This window comes from Mytilus galloprovincialis, chromosome 3 (genome assembly GCF_965363235.1).
Source record: "Mytilus galloprovincialis chromosome 3, xbMytGall1.hap1.1, whole genome shotgun sequence".
Classification (NCBI taxonomy): Eukaryota; Metazoa; Mollusca; class Bivalvia; order Mytilida; family Mytilidae; genus Mytilus; species Mytilus galloprovincialis.
The window spans coordinates 13,307,610-13,326,758 of record NC_134840.1 but is presented as its reverse complement, the minus strand read 5'-3'; the positions used below and the strand labels follow the sequence as shown (position 1 = coordinate 13,326,758).

The 19,149-nt window shown below is 31.9% G+C and overlaps 1 protein-coding gene across 10 annotated transcripts in view; it reads left to right on the top strand.

Moving 5' to 3' along the window:
* The first annotated feature begins 9,829 nt into the window (after positions 1–9,829).
* Positions 9,830–19,149, top strand: part of LOC143067221 (ankyrin repeat and MYND domain-containing protein 1-like) — a 42,354-nt gene continuing 33,034 nt past the window's right edge. For all 10 annotated transcript variants that reach the window (XM_076240326.1, XM_076240329.1, XM_076240324.1 and 7 more), the window contains exons 1-6: positions 9,830–9,982; positions 12,952–13,161; positions 13,584–13,678; positions 16,676–16,822; positions 17,539–18,204; positions 18,789–18,996. In XM_076240326.1, coding sequence (XP_076096441.1) covers positions 12,954–13,161; positions 13,584–13,678; positions 16,676–16,822; positions 17,539–18,204; positions 18,789–18,996 — 1,324 coding nt within the window. In that variant the 5' untranslated portion in view covers positions 9,830–9,982; positions 12,952–12,953. The remainder of the gene's footprint in view (positions 9,983–12,951; positions 13,162–13,583; positions 13,679–16,675; positions 16,823–17,538; positions 18,205–18,788; positions 18,997–19,149) is intronic.

The following is a 19,149-nucleotide window of genomic DNA, read 5'->3' as shown; positions in this document are numbered from 1 at the left end:
AACCAACAAAAGAACCAAACATTATATACATATATGTACAATCATTCACATTCAAGTTTTGAAATCGACAATTGTTATCGTCATTGGAATGCAACTGGAATACACATTCTGAGGTCACACAGGTTCAAACAATACTCAGTCCGGCAGTGGGCAGAGCTTTAAAGCGATATCTGTATACTGTAAACCAACTTATTTTCGCGGATACTTTTCTAAGCGTTTTACCCTTTCATGACCACTTCGCGGCTATTTAATTTCGCGATTTTCTAATTGACTTGATGAAGTTTAAAAAGGAATTATCCAAGCTTTCCATATTCACGACGATTTAAATTCGCGTTATTTTTTTACTCGCGAAAGTCGCGAAAATAAATCGCTCGCGAAAATAAGTTGTTTTACAGTAGTATACAGATACAGCATAGCGATGTATGTAGGGCTGTATTTGTATAGTAGGACACCCAATTGCAGGATAAATGGGTAATATATGTGCGTCATTATTAGGAAACGAATGATAGTCATTGAGACTGTTAACCTTATTGATACTTATAAGAAGACTGGAAAATTTAAGATACTCAGGAAAAATAAAGGGTCGCTGTGTATATGCTTTAAAGCAGACAAGTTCAACAATCGCCTTAATATCAAGAACGAATATGAGCTATGGTGGGTTCTGTTTAGATGACGCAATACAATGGTTATCAAAAGTACCAGGATTACAATTTAATACGGCAGTGACGCTCAGATAAAAAATAGTTATAAAGCCAAACAAGTACAAAGTTGAAGAGCATTGAGGACCCAAAATTCCAAAAACGTTGTTCCAAATACGGCTAGGGTAATCATTTCCTGGGATAAGAAAATCCTTAGTTTTTCAAAACATTCAAAGTTTTGTAACAGGAAATTTATAAAAAATAAAATGACCATACAATTGATATTCATGTCAACACCGAAGGGCTGACTACTGGGCTGGTGATACCCTCGGGGACGAAACGCCCACCAGCAGTAGCATCGACTCAGTGGTGTAAATATTAGTACCAAATAGTTACCAGGATTATAATTTATTACGCCAGACGCGCGTTTCGTCTACATTAGACTCATCAGTGACGTTCAGATCAAAATAGTTATAAAGTCAAACACATGATATGGCTTCTTTGGTGTTCATGTTTTCGACCAAGTGTCTAAAGGACAATCACCGAATTTGAATTCCACAAAGAACACATTTAAATACAATTTAATAAACCAATTCCAAGCTATATTCTTTCAATTTGGCATAAATTCAGACTCAAAACATCATATGTTCAGGGACCAATGAAAACTAAATCGCGCCTACTTCAGTTTTGAAAGTTTATTGTTAAACCTTGTTCAACCCAATGCATTCAGTGACGAAGTAATTTCACAATATTAGAATTAGACAATCAATGTGGTTTGTGAGAGAATTTCATGAATTGGACAGTGTAGAGGAAAATATTTACATCTATATTATAATTACTGGGGTTATCCCCTTCCCGGATTTACTGTTTTATACAGAACATGTCGATAACAACTAGCATTTGTGCGTCTTGTTGGCCACATGTGGAGCCGGATCTGCTTACCCTTCCAAAGCACCTGAGATTATCCCCAGTTTTTGGTGGGGTTCGTGTTGGTCTTTAGTTTTCTATGTTGTGTCTTGTGTACTATTATTTGTCTGTTTGTCTTTTTCTTTTTTAGCCATGGCGTTGTCAGTTTATTTTCGATCTATAAGTTTGACTGTCCCTTTTGTATCTTTCGCCCCTCCTTGATAAGAAAAACAAAATGTATTAAAACACGATAGTTTATAAACATAATTTTCATCGCGATATATGTATAAGCTGTTTTGGTTTTAATTTTCATATTCATTGAAACAAATAAAAACAAGAATGTGTCCCAAGTACACGGATGCCCCATCCACACTACCATTTTCTATGTTCAGTGGATCGTTAAAAAAGGGATAAAATCGCTAACTTGGCATTAAAATTAGAAAGATCATATCATAGGGAACATGTTAACTAAGTTTCAAGTTGATTGGACATTTGTTGGACTTCAACTTCATCAAAAACTATCAAAACCTTTAACCTGAAGCGGGACAGACAAACGAACGAACGGACGGACGAACGAACGAACGAACGAACAGACGGACGAACGAACGGATGCACAGACCAGAAAACATAATGGCCATATATGGGGCATAAAAATGTTAGAAATATCAACAGTTGTAGCTTATCTTATTCAGCACTGATGAATCAAACATTTTTTTTATATACATTCTTGGAAAGGAACAATTATAAACTACAATTTTTTTTCGAAAAGTTAGATGAATGTAAAGGCCCAAGGATGTAAATAAAATAAATAAGAACTAAACAAGAACTAATGAATTATTCATTTATAAACTACATTGATGAAATTGTAGCCAAATGGTATAATATTTTATATAAAGATGTTACAGTGTATAGACAATGAAAAAAAATAGTCGACTAAATCGAAGATTAACATTGAAATTATTGCGAACCCTATGATAGTTTTCCATAGATTCACCTGCAAGTTACCTGTCGATTTAAACTTTTGTAAGTTCTATTGTCCCATCTAACAAATACAACAGGTATTGTTCTCTGTATAGTTTATTCACCAGGACCTTTAAATTTCTTCTAGGAGAAATATATCACTCATTGATTAATTTACCTGACCAAAAAATTATCTGTTTTTTTATTGAAATACTTCTATAAACTCACATAATCTGTATGCAATATTGTATTTATTCAATATATCATTAATATATTTTCAATCTGTTCAATATAAAATCTGATTTGATAATAAAAAGTTTATTTTAGACACATTTATTAGTATTTTCCAATGAATTTGCATGGTTTTTTTGTTGTTAATTTATAGACTATGTTTATGAAGACCTTAATTTAAAAATAATAATATTCAAATTTTTTATTTATCAAACACACAAAAATATTTATTGAATATTTGATCAGAAATCAACTTTTAATTTTTAAATCATTATTAATATTGAACACATTAAAAACGAGTTTTTGGTATTGAATAAATACAACACCACATGCAGTTTTGTGAGTCCTTTCTTAGTATTTTTTCATCATTGACAGTTCAATTTTTTGTTCAGGTATATTAATCAATGAGTGATATATTTCTCCTAGAAGAAATTTAAAGGTCCTGGTGAATAAACTATACAGAGAACAATACCTGTTGTATTTGTTAGATGGGACAATAGAACTGCCAAAAGTTTAAATGGACAGGTAACTTGCAGGTGAATCTATGGAAAACTATCATAGGGTTCGCTATAACAATTAAAATGAGAATGACATTTGTATATAATTGTTTAACAATATTAATATATTAGAATTGCAAATTGGGTAACTGATTCTGGACAGGTATGGAGGAAGGGATAGAACCATTTTATGTAAATACCATCCTTCTCCTTTTTATAACCAATTCGCTACAAATCTGAAAATTATTAACCTTAGTAGTAATAAACCAACTTCACCTGAATATATGATTTACATTTTAGATCTCATTCGGTATTCAAGAGCTTGCAGCTGCTACTCAGACTTTGTAAAACGTCACCAGTATCTGAGCAGAAAGTTGATGAACCAGGGTTTGAATAATCAAAGAACGTCTCGTCCTTTGTCTAAGCATTTGTTATTGAATATTCCGTATCAACTTCACAAATAATTCCAGATGGTCTTGAAGTATAGATTCTGGGTACTGTCGTTGTTTCTTAATTATGTGTTATAGTGTTCTTTTATTTGTCAAAGTAAATATTACTTTTACTATCTATTTTTTGTAAAATTCATCTGAAATGGCTCGGTACCTATACATCCCGTCGTTGTGTTATCATAATTTTTGTATTCTTGTCATTCGTTTTTGATAATGTTCTTTGTCTATGTGTCTTTTTGTTTTTCTTTGTTGAAATATAAAGACTGGATTCTTTTAATTTGCAAAACACTCATTTGCAAATCCGCCGCCGCCTCTCCTTAGAGATACAGTGGTGTGTATATAACCAAAATGTGCGGGATTACATGGGATTCAATCATTTCATTGCTTTTCTGTTGTTATTATAAATATATAGAATATCCGATGAGAAAGAGCAAAATCCCATGGGATTTCTCATTATCCCATGGGATTTCTCATTATCCCATGGGATTTTGTTTAAATCCCATGGGATACTTTTGGGTCCCATGGGATAATTGTACTCCTATGAGCGAGAAATTCACACTTATTGATAAATATACTCTTTTATTCATATTTTGTACTGTACCTCTGCTATGTTCTAACCCATAGTCTGTACTTATATTTTGCTTGGTGTAAATTTAAGTAATGTTCAGATGTCTTCTAATATCAATGACCTTATTATCAGAGATTTGTCTTAAGTTTTCTGTTAAGTATTTTGTAGAATGTTCTTTTCGTCGTTTTCTATTTTGGATATGATGTTGTCTGGGTTTTTTCTGTGACTTGTGTTTTTGTCTCGCTTTCGACGAATTCCAATTATTGTAATGTCTACATGTCCTGCGGTCAGAATTTACCTGATCTTGGCACCATTTCATTATTAAGTTGTCAACGTTAGTTTTCATTGTTAGTTTCATTTCATTATATATTTACAAATGATCATCTGTACATGGTTTATGGATTGCTTTTTTTGCAGGGTTCTCCTGGTCTTGATCTTAATATGTTCAAGGTATACATTGGTCAACGTTATGTTAATATGATAATATCAATCTTAAAGTAACTGTAAGAAATATGTCGATTATATATAATGCACGGGACGATTGTACTTGTTGTAGTGTTCGTCTACAAGGGTTCACCTCATATTGACCTTTTTTGAACGAATCGTTGATAAGGTTGGGTTTGTATGTCATAGTATAACCTTGTATCTTAAATTATGTCAACATGAAATTCAATCGTAATTAGTAAAGCAAGCATAATTTTTCGGCAAATTATTTTTTTTGAAATAAGATTAAGGCTATAGCAGGCAGGATAAAGAAAGATCTCAAAACGATGTGCTCTTATAATGAATCGGCGGGTGTGAAGAGTGTAATTTGATAGTTTCATGGTGGATTTGTCTTTGATTATAATGTACCATTTTGGAAGGCTTGTGAAGTTTATTGTATTAATGTGCGCAGACATGATTTTTGCCATTTATGTTTCTTTGTTACATGACGTGTCTCTGTACTTATTCATCCCGTCATTTCTGTTATTCTCCTAGGGTATTTTTTTGTATTCTTGTATATCATATTTGCTAATGTGCTTTGTCTATATGCCTTGTGTGCTTCTTTGTTACATATTTGTTTGTATTTATAGTCATTAAGAGTATAACACAATGCCTGGTTGCTATAGCCTTGGTTTTTTTTTATATTTTTACCTACAATGTCTGTTTGTTTTGTTAACACATCGTTGTAAAAATAATAGAATTGTAAGCGACTGTCATACAAGTGAGAGGTGTAGTTAGTTATAAAACTATTTATTATAAAAAAAAATCGAATATACAAAGATACTTTTATTCCTGTTTTATTATAACAATGATAATTTTGATTTCCTATATAAATACTATCGATTCATCATTAATATGATATAATATATTTTGTTAATGGTATCAGTTAGTGCCTTACCATACCAGTCTTAGCCATTTTTTTAATTTGTATGTGCATAATTGTTTTCTATAAATCAATGAAGAAACTTCCATTCAAACTTTGATGCGTGGGTATTAATCTAAAAGTTGTTTAACCAAAGTTAGATGAATTTTGTCGGGAGTACATTACTTGAAATTAATGGCAATTTCAGTTCTCTCTCTCTCTCTCTATATATATATATATATATATATATCAGATTTGTGAAGTAGAAACTTCAGTCTATTAATTACGCCTTTTTGTTACATTAATTTTCTAACAGTTCTATTTTACATTCAATATGATTGCAATTTTATATTATGTCTTGATGTCTACAATATCTATGTTTTCAAAAAATCAAACAATGGTGTTAAAGAAGTAAATTAAAGACTAAAACTCCGAAAAAATGTTGGCGATTATGACAAATCGAACACAGTGAAATCACATTTTAAGACCTCAAGGGCTTGGATTCAAAATTTATTTCTTTTTAGCCGTTATTCAAACGACCAATATGTTTGAATTAGTACTGCATGTACAATGTTTTGTATCCAATGGCTTGTTTTTGTTTAACGCCTTGGCTGTAACACCATATACCGGTACTTTCCGCACGAAAACTGGATATCTTTTTCAATTGAGATCGAAGTCGAATATACACACATCGCCACGGACGAGATTCGAGCTCAAAAGTTCAAGAACAATACACCAGGGAAATACTGGTGATATGGGTTTAAAGGCAGAAATCCCACTATTACACTTGGATCTCCGGAAAAATTGAAAATGGATATCGGTCTCATATGCATGATACAAGTGTTCTTTCCCAAATTACATATGGCTCAGTCTTATATTTTATAAATAGCGACTACCACATGCACCAAGCATGTATCAACCTTTTCAATATATCTATAATACTAAAATTACGATGTCCAATTTGTCAGCCGTCATCACGTAAAAACGACGAATCACAGAATTCAACTTTATATATAACTAATATAGTACAAAGGTGTAGATTAAAAATTACACCACTCCAGGCCCTTTTGTTTTCCACGTAATTAATATTGCCAATAATTAAGAAGTTCCGGGTCGAGTCCGCTACCGATACCAATAGTATATTCACCTGTTACCTATTACCTTATCTGTACGTTCCGCATCTGACAGGCGCACCACCAAACGTTGTATTCAGGACTAATATGCTATATACACGGGTCATAACCACAGGGTTAATTTGACACTACTAAATTGTAAAATTGTTACCTATTGTATTATTTTAATCAGTAAGACTTTCTAAGATAACAATACGAATACTAAAAATCTGGACTAAAAATAAGGCGTATAGGTACAGTTTTCAATTTGTTAGTGGACATAACGTAAAACAGCAAAGCAAAGAAGTTCCAGTTCAACGGGTTCAAACAGAAAGACTTGAAAGCAGAGAAAAACTGTGTATCTTATAATCGAAATGACTTTATCAGATGACAATACTAATACTAAAATAAGGCTTGCGCATAGTTATATATTTTAATTCAGTCACGGACCCGTGATATCACGGGTGTGTTCTAGTAATATATATTTTAGTGTATAAACTATTCACTGAATCTATCTTAGGGAAAACCTATATTTCCTGCTGTAAGACATTATTGTAAGAGAGATAACTGAAAAGTATTTCGCATGTCTCCACGGTCTCGACTTATGAAAGCCATGCAGTACTATACACATTGAAGACCTGTTGGTGACCTTCTGCTGTTGTCTGCTCTATGGTCGGGTTGTTGTCTCTTGGCACATTCCCCATTTCCATTCTCAATTTTACATATACTAATCAAATCAAATCAAATATTTTTATTTTCCAATCAGGGTCCCACAAGGGGCATTTACAATTAACAATTAAGACACTATAAGCAACAAACACAAGTCATTGAACAGTACATGTATATTTGTACAGTAGTTGTCTTTTGTAGTTTGTACGTGTTTCTCGTTTCTCGTTTTTTATATAGATTAGACTGTTGGTTTTCCCGTTTGAATGGTTTTACACTAGTAATTTTGTGGCCCTTTATAGCTTGTTGTTCGATGTGAGCCAAGGCTCCGTTTTGAAGGCCGTACATTGACCTATAATGGTTTACTTTTATAAATTGTTATTTGGATGGAGAATTGTCTCATTGGCACTCACACCACATCTTCCTCTATCTATTGGATGGAGAGTTGTCTCATTGGCACTCGCACCACACCTTCCTATATCTATTGGATGGAGAATTGTCTCATTGGCACTCACACCACATCTTCCTATATCTATATAACGTGACAGATATTCAGTTATAATAGACAGTCAAATTAATAACAAAACTGTATTACAAGAACTTTTTGTTTCCTTTCTTCCTTATTACCTTTAGGGAACGACCATTTGATATTCGGGGGGGGGGGGGGGGGCAGGAGGATTTTTTTTTTTTTATCGGTTATTTATTTTTGTAAACTAAGAGTGCACAATTGAAGCAAGATTTTTCATTTTCATCATTAAAACAAGGGACTGATTATTCATTTTCACAACTATATTTATGATATGCAAATTCACACAGCTTTTAAAAGATTTGTTTATTATAAATAATACATGTATAGTCAAGTCATTATGTATCATTTAATCAGAATTAATCATCATGCTCCGCAGAAATGAATCTTTTATATTCCCAACTGCATATACATGTATTGCATACATACATAGTATTAAAGCTTTGTTGTAACTAGCCTCTTATAAAAGTCTTGGAAAACATATTTCGCCGAGCGGAGCGAGGAAAATATTTTTAGAAGGGTTTTGGAGTCACTGAAGGCCCAAGAAGCTATAGAACAATTGATGCAAAATCATGCTTTCTGGGTGTTCAGAAGACATATTCATAACTTTGAAATGCTAGTTTTGTTTTAATCATTTTTTGACAATCTTTTGGTCTCAAAGCAAAATGTATAAATTCAGTTTAAGACTTTTAAAGTTTCTAGGGACAACATCAAAAGACCAATGTGCATGATAAGGCAAAAAAGGAAATTCACATAGTTAATTCTGTGGCTGCTGTTTTTTTTAAAACTTATGATCAAGTTTACAACAAAATTACTAGATTACAAAAGGAATGCATCACTTACAGAATACAGAAAAGCAATCAATGAACACATATGAAAGACAAATAAATAAGAAACATTGATCCCGAAAAATCAGGGCTACATCTGAGGGAAAATAGAACTTGCTTCTTGCAAGGCAGTCACCGTGAACACAATTTGATATGGAGACAAGCGTTTGGTTTTGAAATTTCCTACATGAGGCATTTACCTCAATGTAGTTACAGCCCTGTTAAAATAAAAGTGAGGTAAGGTTTTCTGAGACAAGATAGCTAAAGTTAAATGAAACCAATTTAAAGACATTTCAAGTATATTTAAATAATATTTATACGTTTATTATCAAAAAAATTGGGATGTGTTTCACGATTTTTGATTTTTTTTGGGGGGGGGAAATGAATTTATGAAGAATCTGTTACTTTCGATTAGACCTGCGAAGTTATTTATTTTCAATACATTGCAAGTCAAGTAATTTATTTTCAAACTACCACAGAACAAACCATTTATTTTTGTTATTATCAAGGCTGAGTTATTTATTTTCAAAATCCTCCCCCCCCCCCCCCCCCAGAATATCAAATGGTCGTCCCCTTATTATTCATATGTCCAGCACTGCACACATAAAAAAAATATTATGGTCGTCCCCTTATTATTCATATCTCCAGCACTGCACAAATAAAAAAAAATTTATTTAAAGTTTGAACAGATTTTAATTATTATCTATAAAGATGGAAAGTTCATCTGCAGGAGACACCAAGGGACGGTGCTCTAGGATATACTGTTGATTGCGATAGGCAATTACAGCAATACTCCCCGTGTCAGAAGCAGATGAACAAAATAAATAGAGAAACTGAATCCTGTCAATTATAAAATATTTTTCAGTTTAAATAACTACAATTGCTAATTTTGCGAAACATGTAATATAAATCTGCTATTTGCAGTGTTTAACAAGGATTATACACAACTCTTTAAACATAACTATGTCCCTGCTACTAAGAAGGAAATATTTTTTTTAAAGTGATTCCGCAATAATGATTATAATTTTCAAATTGGATAAACAACATTTAAAAAAAAGGCCTAAACTTCGTGGTGCCGAAAGGACCTTATTTGCATGGCAACAACAACTTCCGGTCAGTGCGAGATTGATTAAAAATGGCGGATTGTTTGCCTAGAAGTTCACAGTTTGCTTTTAGGCGGTAAACATGAGTTAAATGTACAAGCAGTTGAGTTGAAAATTTATGAAAAATAGACAAAGTAGATTTTTTCCAAAACAGGTATGAGAAAGTGTTAGAAAGTGAATGCTATTATTTATAACAAAGCAGGACAACAATGAACCGTTTTCTCTGTTGAATGTTTACTTTTAAAAATGCAAATCTTAGGTTGCAAGATGGTCGGATCGGTTAGCCTCCTGTGATCCGTGACCAGTTCCAATGATATGTGACCACTTTCAAGGATATAAGGCAGGTGTTTATAGTGTCAGGGGGTGTCAAATCTTTTGTGGGATTAAATATTGTCTGCCATGAAATCATGTTCACCAAACTCAATGTAAACATATTTTGGGTGCGAACGTGTAGGTTGCAAAAATGAAAAGGGAACGAATGAGAATGGGTGCTAACATGTTTTTGGGCGAACACCACACCACTGCACTGAACACTACTGGACAGCCCCAAAATTATTTTTTTTCTATAGTTTATCATTATAAACATGACCTTAATAGAATAATTAAGTTATTCATTCATCATGTCCATCTAGTCAACTTAAAACATTCTTTTAAAGTCATATGAAACTTCAAACTAAAAAATGTTACGGATATTTTACTATAAGTAAATCATATAAATGGCTAGCTTTAATTATAAAACTTATGTATACATACTTTTTTCTCAAGAAAATTCTATAATTTGTTCAAATTTAGAAGTTTACTTTTTTTTAAAATTTTTTGCTTCCACATGTCATGCATGTTCCAGCAAACAATTTGCTGACAATTTTTCTGCATGCAGAGTGACCTTTGTCGTAAAAATCCAGTGATTTCAATATGCAGGTGCGAATGGAAAACCAAACATAAATATTGCAAAACTATTTTTTATTTAACCTGTTATACACGTGCTTACTTACTTGAATATACATGATTCTTTGTTGATTGTTTACAAATGTATGACAATTGTTAAACTTAGGCTTTAAAACACAACCGTTAATTAATAAATACATGTAGCTACATGTACCATATTTTTACAACAACACTGACCAAATGAAATATTTTTTTACTATTATATGAAATTTATGCGAAAAAATGCACACACAAAAGAATAAGTTTATGATCATACATTGGATCAAGAATTGGATTAACATTATTTTTCACTGGTCACTGGTTTCATATGACTTTAAGATTCCAGTCCTTAGCAAGGAAGTACAAATGTAGAAGAAGATCATGATCAAAATCAAAATATTATAATACTGAGTAAAAAATAAGGAGATGTGGAAAGCAATAACAGACAACCTTTCAAGCTCAAACATGTCAAAGTGAATAAAAAATTACTTTTTGTTATAGATATAGGAAGATGTGGTGTGAGTGCCAATGAGACAACTCTCCATCCAAATAACAATTTAAAAAAAGTAAACCATAATAGGTCAATGTACGGCCTTCAACACGGAGCCTTGGCTCACACTGAACAACAAGCTTTAAATGCCCCAAAATTACTAGTGTAAAACCATTCAAATGGGAAAACCAACGGTCTAATCTATATACATGTAAAATAAAAAAACGAGAAACACATATAAATTACATAAACAAACGACAACTACTGTACATCAGATTCCTGACTTAGGACAGGTGCAAACATTTGCAGCAGGATTAAACGTTTTAATGGATCCAAACCTTCTCCCTTTTTCTGAAACAATAGCATAACATATATATTTAGATATTATTTAATATTTATCTTTAATGTCACAATGTGCCTAATGAATAATTTTAAATTATATACAGTGTGTACATTGTACATGTACATTGTACATGTACAAAATTGTACATTGTACATTGTACATGTACAAAATTGTACATTGTACATGCATCAAAACACATACTCTATCAACTTATTTTAGACAGACCTGTAACCTAAATGAGATAGTAATATACAGAAATTTCAACTTACATGTACCTCTATTACAAATAATTATTTTTACTTAACACAATGAATAGAAAATAGTATAATGGACCAAAACATTGATTTTGTATTTACATTGTATCATCAGATCATAGATCAAATTTATTAGTTCTATGAATGTTCAGTTGTGTTCACATGTCTTTTAATTGAGTTAAGCCAATTCAATTGATATTTTATAGTGTGTATTTCTATATTGTGATCAGATGTTACACTATTTTGTTCGATCAAACAGTGACTAAAACAGTGTGCATGTCAGTTAACTGCAAGTAGTCTGTTGTTATTTATGTATTATTGTCACTTTGTTTATTATCTTTGGTTACATCATGTACATCTTCTGACATCAGACTCGGACTTCTCTTGAACTGAAATTAAATGTGCATATTGTTATGCGTTTACTTTTCTATATTGGCTAGAGGTATAGGGGGAGGGTTGAGATCTCACAAACATGTTTAACCCCGCCACATTTTTGCGCCTGTCCCAAGTCAGAAGCCTCTGACCTTTGTTAGTCTTGTATTATTTTAATTTTAGTTTCTTGTGTACAATTTGGAAATTAGTATGGCGTTCATTATCACTGAACTAGTATATATTTGTTTAGGGGCCAGTTGAAGGACACCTCCGGGTGTGGGAATTTCTCGCTACATTGAAGACCTGTTGGTGACCTTCTGCTGTTGTTTTTTTCTATGGTTGGGTTGTTGTTTATGTGACATATATTTTTGTTTCTGTTCAATAACTTATGATCTCTTCTACATGAGCATGACTAAAGGTTTAAAATTTTTAATATGTTGTGATTGATTATTAAATTGAGGTCAAGTTCAGTATTGATTTTCTCTTTAACTCTTAATACATGTAAGTTGATACTTCTATAACACATTTATGTATAGAAGTCTCAACATTCAAGGTCATGTTTTAGTGGATAACTTGTTAACCACTGAGAACACTATAAATAAAAACAAATCTTTATACAAATATCCTCATACGTTGATATACATATATAAATGTACATTGTACATCTTTTTTGTGAACATACCATTATATTTTAATCAAATTATATAATGGTTACTTGTCTCTTTCTATTGTCTTTCTAGCCATGTCAGTGTCAAGTGGTCCTTTACCAAAGTTACAACATGCCAAATTTGAGGAATTTGATCCAGATGAGATAAGTGTTCAGTATAAAAGTGGAGCTATTTTTAAAGGAACAGTCTGTGACCATAGACGGGAAGGTTCTGGGAAGTTTATATGGCCTAATGGGGCCCAGTATGAAGGAGAGTACCAGGACAATCTCAGAAATGGAAAAGGTATGTTTATTTGATAGGAAAGCTGTGAAGTTTAAAAACCAGTTTGTACCACTAAGTTCATGTACAAAAATGTATGGTTATGAGTTAATCTTCAACAAGTTATTGATGATTGTAGACAATTGTCAAAATGACTGTGAGTGTCTAAATTTTGAGTCCTCCCATGTTTGAAGCCCTTGCAAAAACCCTTCAAGTGGTTCATTGGTGGACTGTTGCAACTTGCAAGGCTTCAAACATGCATTTTAAAAGTGATCTTCTTTGATCATTCTGACATCTTAAAAAATATGTTAGCGCTGGAATACATTGATGGTTAATAATCCATCAAAATATTATCAATCAAACTTTGTTCATACTCCTTAATTACAATGATAAGTGTAGATTATCATTGATTATTTTGATTAATCAGAGAAAATATAATTTGATAGGACTACAAGTATGGCAGGATGGTAGCCAGTATGATGGAGATTTTGTCAATGATAAACGACATGGAGAAGGAGAAGTCAAATGGTCCAATAATGAGGTAAGTTTGTACGTTATCACAAATAGTCTAATAATGAGGTAAGTATGTACATTATCACAAATAGTCCAATAATGAGGTAAGTTTGTACGTTATCACAAATAGTCCAATAATGAGGTAAGTATGTACATTATCACAAATAGTCCAATAATGAGGTAAGTTTGTACGTGATCACAAATAGTCCAATAATGAGGTAAGTTTGTACACTATCACAAGTAGTCCAATAATGAGGTAAATTTGTACGTTATCACAAATAGTCCAATATTGAGGTAAGTTTGTACGTTATCACAAATGGTCCAATAATGAGGTAAGTTTGTACGTTATCACAAATGGTCCAATAATGAGGTAAGTTTATACACTATCACAAATAGTCCAATATTGTGGTAATATAAAAAAGAAGATGTGGTATGATTGCCAATGAGACAACTATCCACAAAAGACCAAAATGACACAGACATTAAGTTTGTACACAAATAGTCCAATAATGAGGTAAGTTTGTACACTACCACATGTTTGTGACTGCACTTGTCAGTGCTAGTCTGTGGATACCTGTATTAAGCACAAACATTTGTCTATGTTGTAATTAAGGAATATTTTAATTTGCATTTCCATTTTAAATCCTGTGTTTCTCTACAGTACACAGTTGAATATAAGTCTCTGGAAAGGTGGCTATTTTACAATTATTGTAAATTTTGCATTAGTCTCCAAATTTGTTTACAGTGTAGTACATACTTTACCAGTGTTTTAAACATGTCTAGTTAGTGTATTTAATTCAGTATACATTGGATTTTGGATTAAAGAAAATTTGAAAGTTATTTTGGATTTAACATGTAATTGTTGATTCTATGAGAACTTCATCAAGTCATATATAACTTCCTAAATTTTGCAGACTTCATTACAAATGGTAACAATCAGTCGATATATATCACATAGAAAAAAACATTTACTTTATACAATTATTATTTTATCATCTTTAATAACAATGAATAATATGAAACTTTGACCTTAATATTGCAAGATTTGTATACATGTACATTAAAGTGCAGAATATTTTAATCTCTTTTAGTCAACAGTGATTATAATCTGAGATCAGATTTTAAATATTTAATAAATCTTTAAACTACAGCATTAATAATGCAGATGTATTGATTCAACCTTTAATATATAGATCAGAATCAAGTTTTTAAATGTTGTATATTTATGTCATTTGTGATTCAACATTGCAACATTGTAAATGTCTGTACAGCTTTGTTGAAGAGTAATTTGATCTTTGTCTGCACTTTTGAAGTTATTCAGACATCTCATTGGCAGTTGTATATTAAACTTATACATGTAACACTTTTGTCAAAACAATAGTCTTTACATGGTATTTTATGATTAAATCAAGCCGATTAGATTTAAGTTAAGATCAAAATATAAACAGTAACCTTTTAAGAATTAAATATTTCATGGGTCATTGCAATTGGTATAAAACTTTGTAAATTCAAGTACCGGTATGCCTGCGTTTTAAAAGGTTTGAAGTAGCATTCTATTTTATTACTTTACAACTAGAAAATGTCGTACATATACATGATATATATTGAATGAAAGTCAAAATACTGAATAAAATTAAAGAAAAAGTGATCACTATTTCATTATTTAAAATCTGTTTTTAAAAAAGAAATATGATATGCCTGAGAGGGGAACCAGTTTGTACAGAAGACATTTGAGACAAATCTTGATAAATGTATTTGTTAATACATGAACACTTTTGTTAACATTTTTAAATGTCTAAAACCATTCTTGACACCCTTTGAATACACACCATTAACTTTCATATACGGTGCATACACATGTACTTAGATTTATCTGTTTAGTGATCAAACACATTCACATTTACCGGTATATATAATAACAAAACAAAAAAAATATTTACAAATTAAAGTTTTATCATCATTTGGGGTGTTCCCGTTATGGCCTTCTCTAAACAAAAGGAAACAAATTACAAAAAAATGAGACATTTTTATATGTTGGTTTTGTATGGCTTGCCATGTAAATATTTACCCATTTTTTTTTATCAAAACTAGTGATAATTATTTGGCCACAGAAAGTGGAAAAGTAGTTTCAGTTCTTTAATCCATCTAAAATTACCAGTTTTTATGCCCCACCTACGATAGTAGAGGGGCATTATGTCGTCCGTCTGGTTAAAGTTTTTGGTCAAGGTAGTTTTTGATGAAGCTGAAGTCCAATCAACTTGAAACTTGATACACATGTTCCCCATGATATGATCTTTCTAATTTTAATGTCAAATTATAGTTTTGACCCCAATTTCATGGTCCACTGAACATAGAAAATGATAGTGCAAAGTTCAGGTTAAACTTTTTGGTCAAGGTAGTTTTTGATGAAGTTAAAGTTACATCACCTTGAAACTTAGTACACATGTTCCCTATATGATATGCTCTTTCTAATTTTAATTCCAAATTAAAGTTTTGACCCCCAATTTCACGGTCCACTGAACATAGAAAATGATAGTGGGAGTGGGGCATCCCTGTACCACATTCTTGTTAAGTTTTAGTTCTAATGATGAAAATTACCAGGAAGATATGATCTCAACTTTTGAAAATAAATCGTATTCAAAATGTGACTTATTAAATGTTGAGACTGATATCTGTGACCAAAAATTACCCATTTTCACATAGTTTTTGACAGAAATGACATATTTTCTTATGTTTAAACATTAAGCATTTCGAGTAGTTACACATTACATATATGACTTTCATTTTCTTTTGATCTAATTACAGCATCAAATATAAGCCAAGGCCTAAAACTGACTTTGTTTTCTTGGGTTGCTGTCTCTTCATATTTACCTTCATGCTCTAGGCAACTGCAATTTATCCAAAAAAAGTATTGCCAATTTAGAATGTAGGAATAGCTTTTAGCCCTTATACATGTACTTGGCTAATTTTGTTGTGTACACCTTTGATTAAAAAATCATTCAATGTTTTATTTCTTCCTTTACAGTCATACAAAGGACCATTTTATAAAGACAGAAGACATGGTAAAGGCGTATATAACTGGCCTGATGGATCCACTTATACTGGTACCTTTTATATGGACAGAAAGGAAGGATATGGAGTGTTTAAATTTGCCAATGGCAATAAATTTGAGGTACAGTATGGTGTTTATTTTTTTTAATTTTTGAACTAATAAATCTTAGAAAAGGATTAAAAAAGGAACATGTATTGAAGATCCATTGGTAGCCTTCGGCTGTTGTCTGCTCTTTGATGGGATTGTTGTCTCTTTGACACATTCCCCATTTCCTTTCTCTGTTTTATGTAACAAGAGAGCAATTTTAAAAAATAAGTTCAAGGAAGACCACCATTGGCATTGCCAACAAAGAAAAAACCCACTGAAAATGGTTCACAGAAAACTAAAGATTAAGCAATACACACATACAAATACTAACCTCACGTGCTGTAGACTGATCAGCAGTTCATGCTCCACTAGTGACATTAGCTACAATTAAATACTCATCATGGTGCTCAGCTGATACAGTTGTAGAAAAAAACCTAATAAAAGCATTGTCAGTAAGTTTAAGTATCAGTAAATATCAAATAATCTTGTTTTATTTTAAACTTATCACTGATAAAGGTCACATAAAAAATAATGCAATTGGTTATATGGTATTAAGAATTTATTATTGATTTTCTCATCCTACTCTGCTTCCTCCTCCAACAACAAGAAACTGTCTTCCATGAAATAACCAAGCTCACTGAAAATGGCGTTGTTTCATTGATCACCAACAAAAAAACATTTTAGATTTAAAAAATAATTCCATCAATCTTTATTCTGAACTGTATTTTTTATTTTCTGCCCATCTTTAGGGGTTATATAAAGAAGATGAGAGAGAAGGACCTGGAGTCTTGACTTACCATGATGGCAAACAGGATGTTGGTCTATGGAAAGGAGAGAAACTTGTCAAATTATGTACTGCAAATTCAGATGCTTTTACTATGGACAGTCATAAAGAATTAGACTTTAACCCAGAAGAACATATTATGTATTTAAATACAGATGACCCAACAGATACTGCAGACACTGCTAGATCTGAAGATATACTGGAACTTTTACCTGACAGTCAAATCACAGAAAGAGTAACAGATCTCTATTCTGATTCTCTTGATCCTCGTAGTCTAGCAATTAATAGGGAGGAATTTGATAAAGAATATTTTAGACAGTTAGGACAAGAGAAAAATGACAAAAATGAAAAAGTTCTAGCCTGGAATAGAACACCATCAGTTATCAATTTACAAAAACATGTTCTGAAACATAAAGGAAGTCAAAACACTGTTTCATTTAAAGTAGATCAAGTGCTTAAAGGTGAGAGGTCAAAGTTCAAAGCTAAAGGACCACTAGAAACTGCATCAGAAGAGTTGTTAGGAGCTGCTGCTAAAGGAGAACTACAAAAAGTTGAAGACTTATTGACAGGGGGCAAAGTTCATCCTGATGTTGCTGACAACAGTGGACATACTGCTCTCATTGGAGCTGCTGTAAGCTTTAAATAATATTGACAGAAAGAAAAGGGGGAGGGGATAGTGGGGCTGCTCCTGAGATAGATTACAAAGATATCCATATCAATGTGTGAATGTCACATTATCATTGGTTAACAAACCAAAAATGTTAAGGATATACATTTATGTGACAATAAGTCAACAACATACAAAAAAAAGACATTCCAGATATAGGGAGCAACATATAGTCATCAACAAAATACAAGTGTCTATACTATCATGACTATGGTTATGTATATACAACAGTTTTTGGATGATATAGTAAAATTAATCTCTTTCAATATCTATAGAACTTCAATAAGGTTCAGAAAAGTTTGTCAACTGATTCCTGTTTGTAGTGAAATGTTTATTTTGAATACTTTAAGAATTTACCTTATTATTGGAACATACCCTGAAGTACACAAAAAACATGTTTATCTCTGACACAACTATTGAGATGTAGATTACAAGATATGAACAGGTACATGTATACCAACATTTCAAATTCTTTATTTATTATTAACCCGCTAAAATATTATTTTTAATAATCATAAATTAATCAAACAATTTTTTTTTAACTGCAGGTCAACTGGCAAGTAGATGTAATCAATTGTTTATTAAATCATGGAGCCGATGTGAATAAATTGAATGATGAAGGTTGTTCTGCCTTGTCAGCTGGAGCCATATTCTTCTATCCATTAGAAGGCTTCAGATATAACATTGCAGAGAGATATCTAGATAAACCTGCTGTCTATGAAGAAAAAGACAGAAAGGCTGTTAAATCTCAAAAAGGTAAACTTTTATGTTTATATCCATATATAGTTAGAATCAAAAGAGGTGTGTTTATACTTCAATGAAACATCAGGTAAACTTTTATGTTTATATCCATATATAGTTAGAATCAAAAGAGGTGTGTGTATACTTCAATGAAACATCAGGTAAACT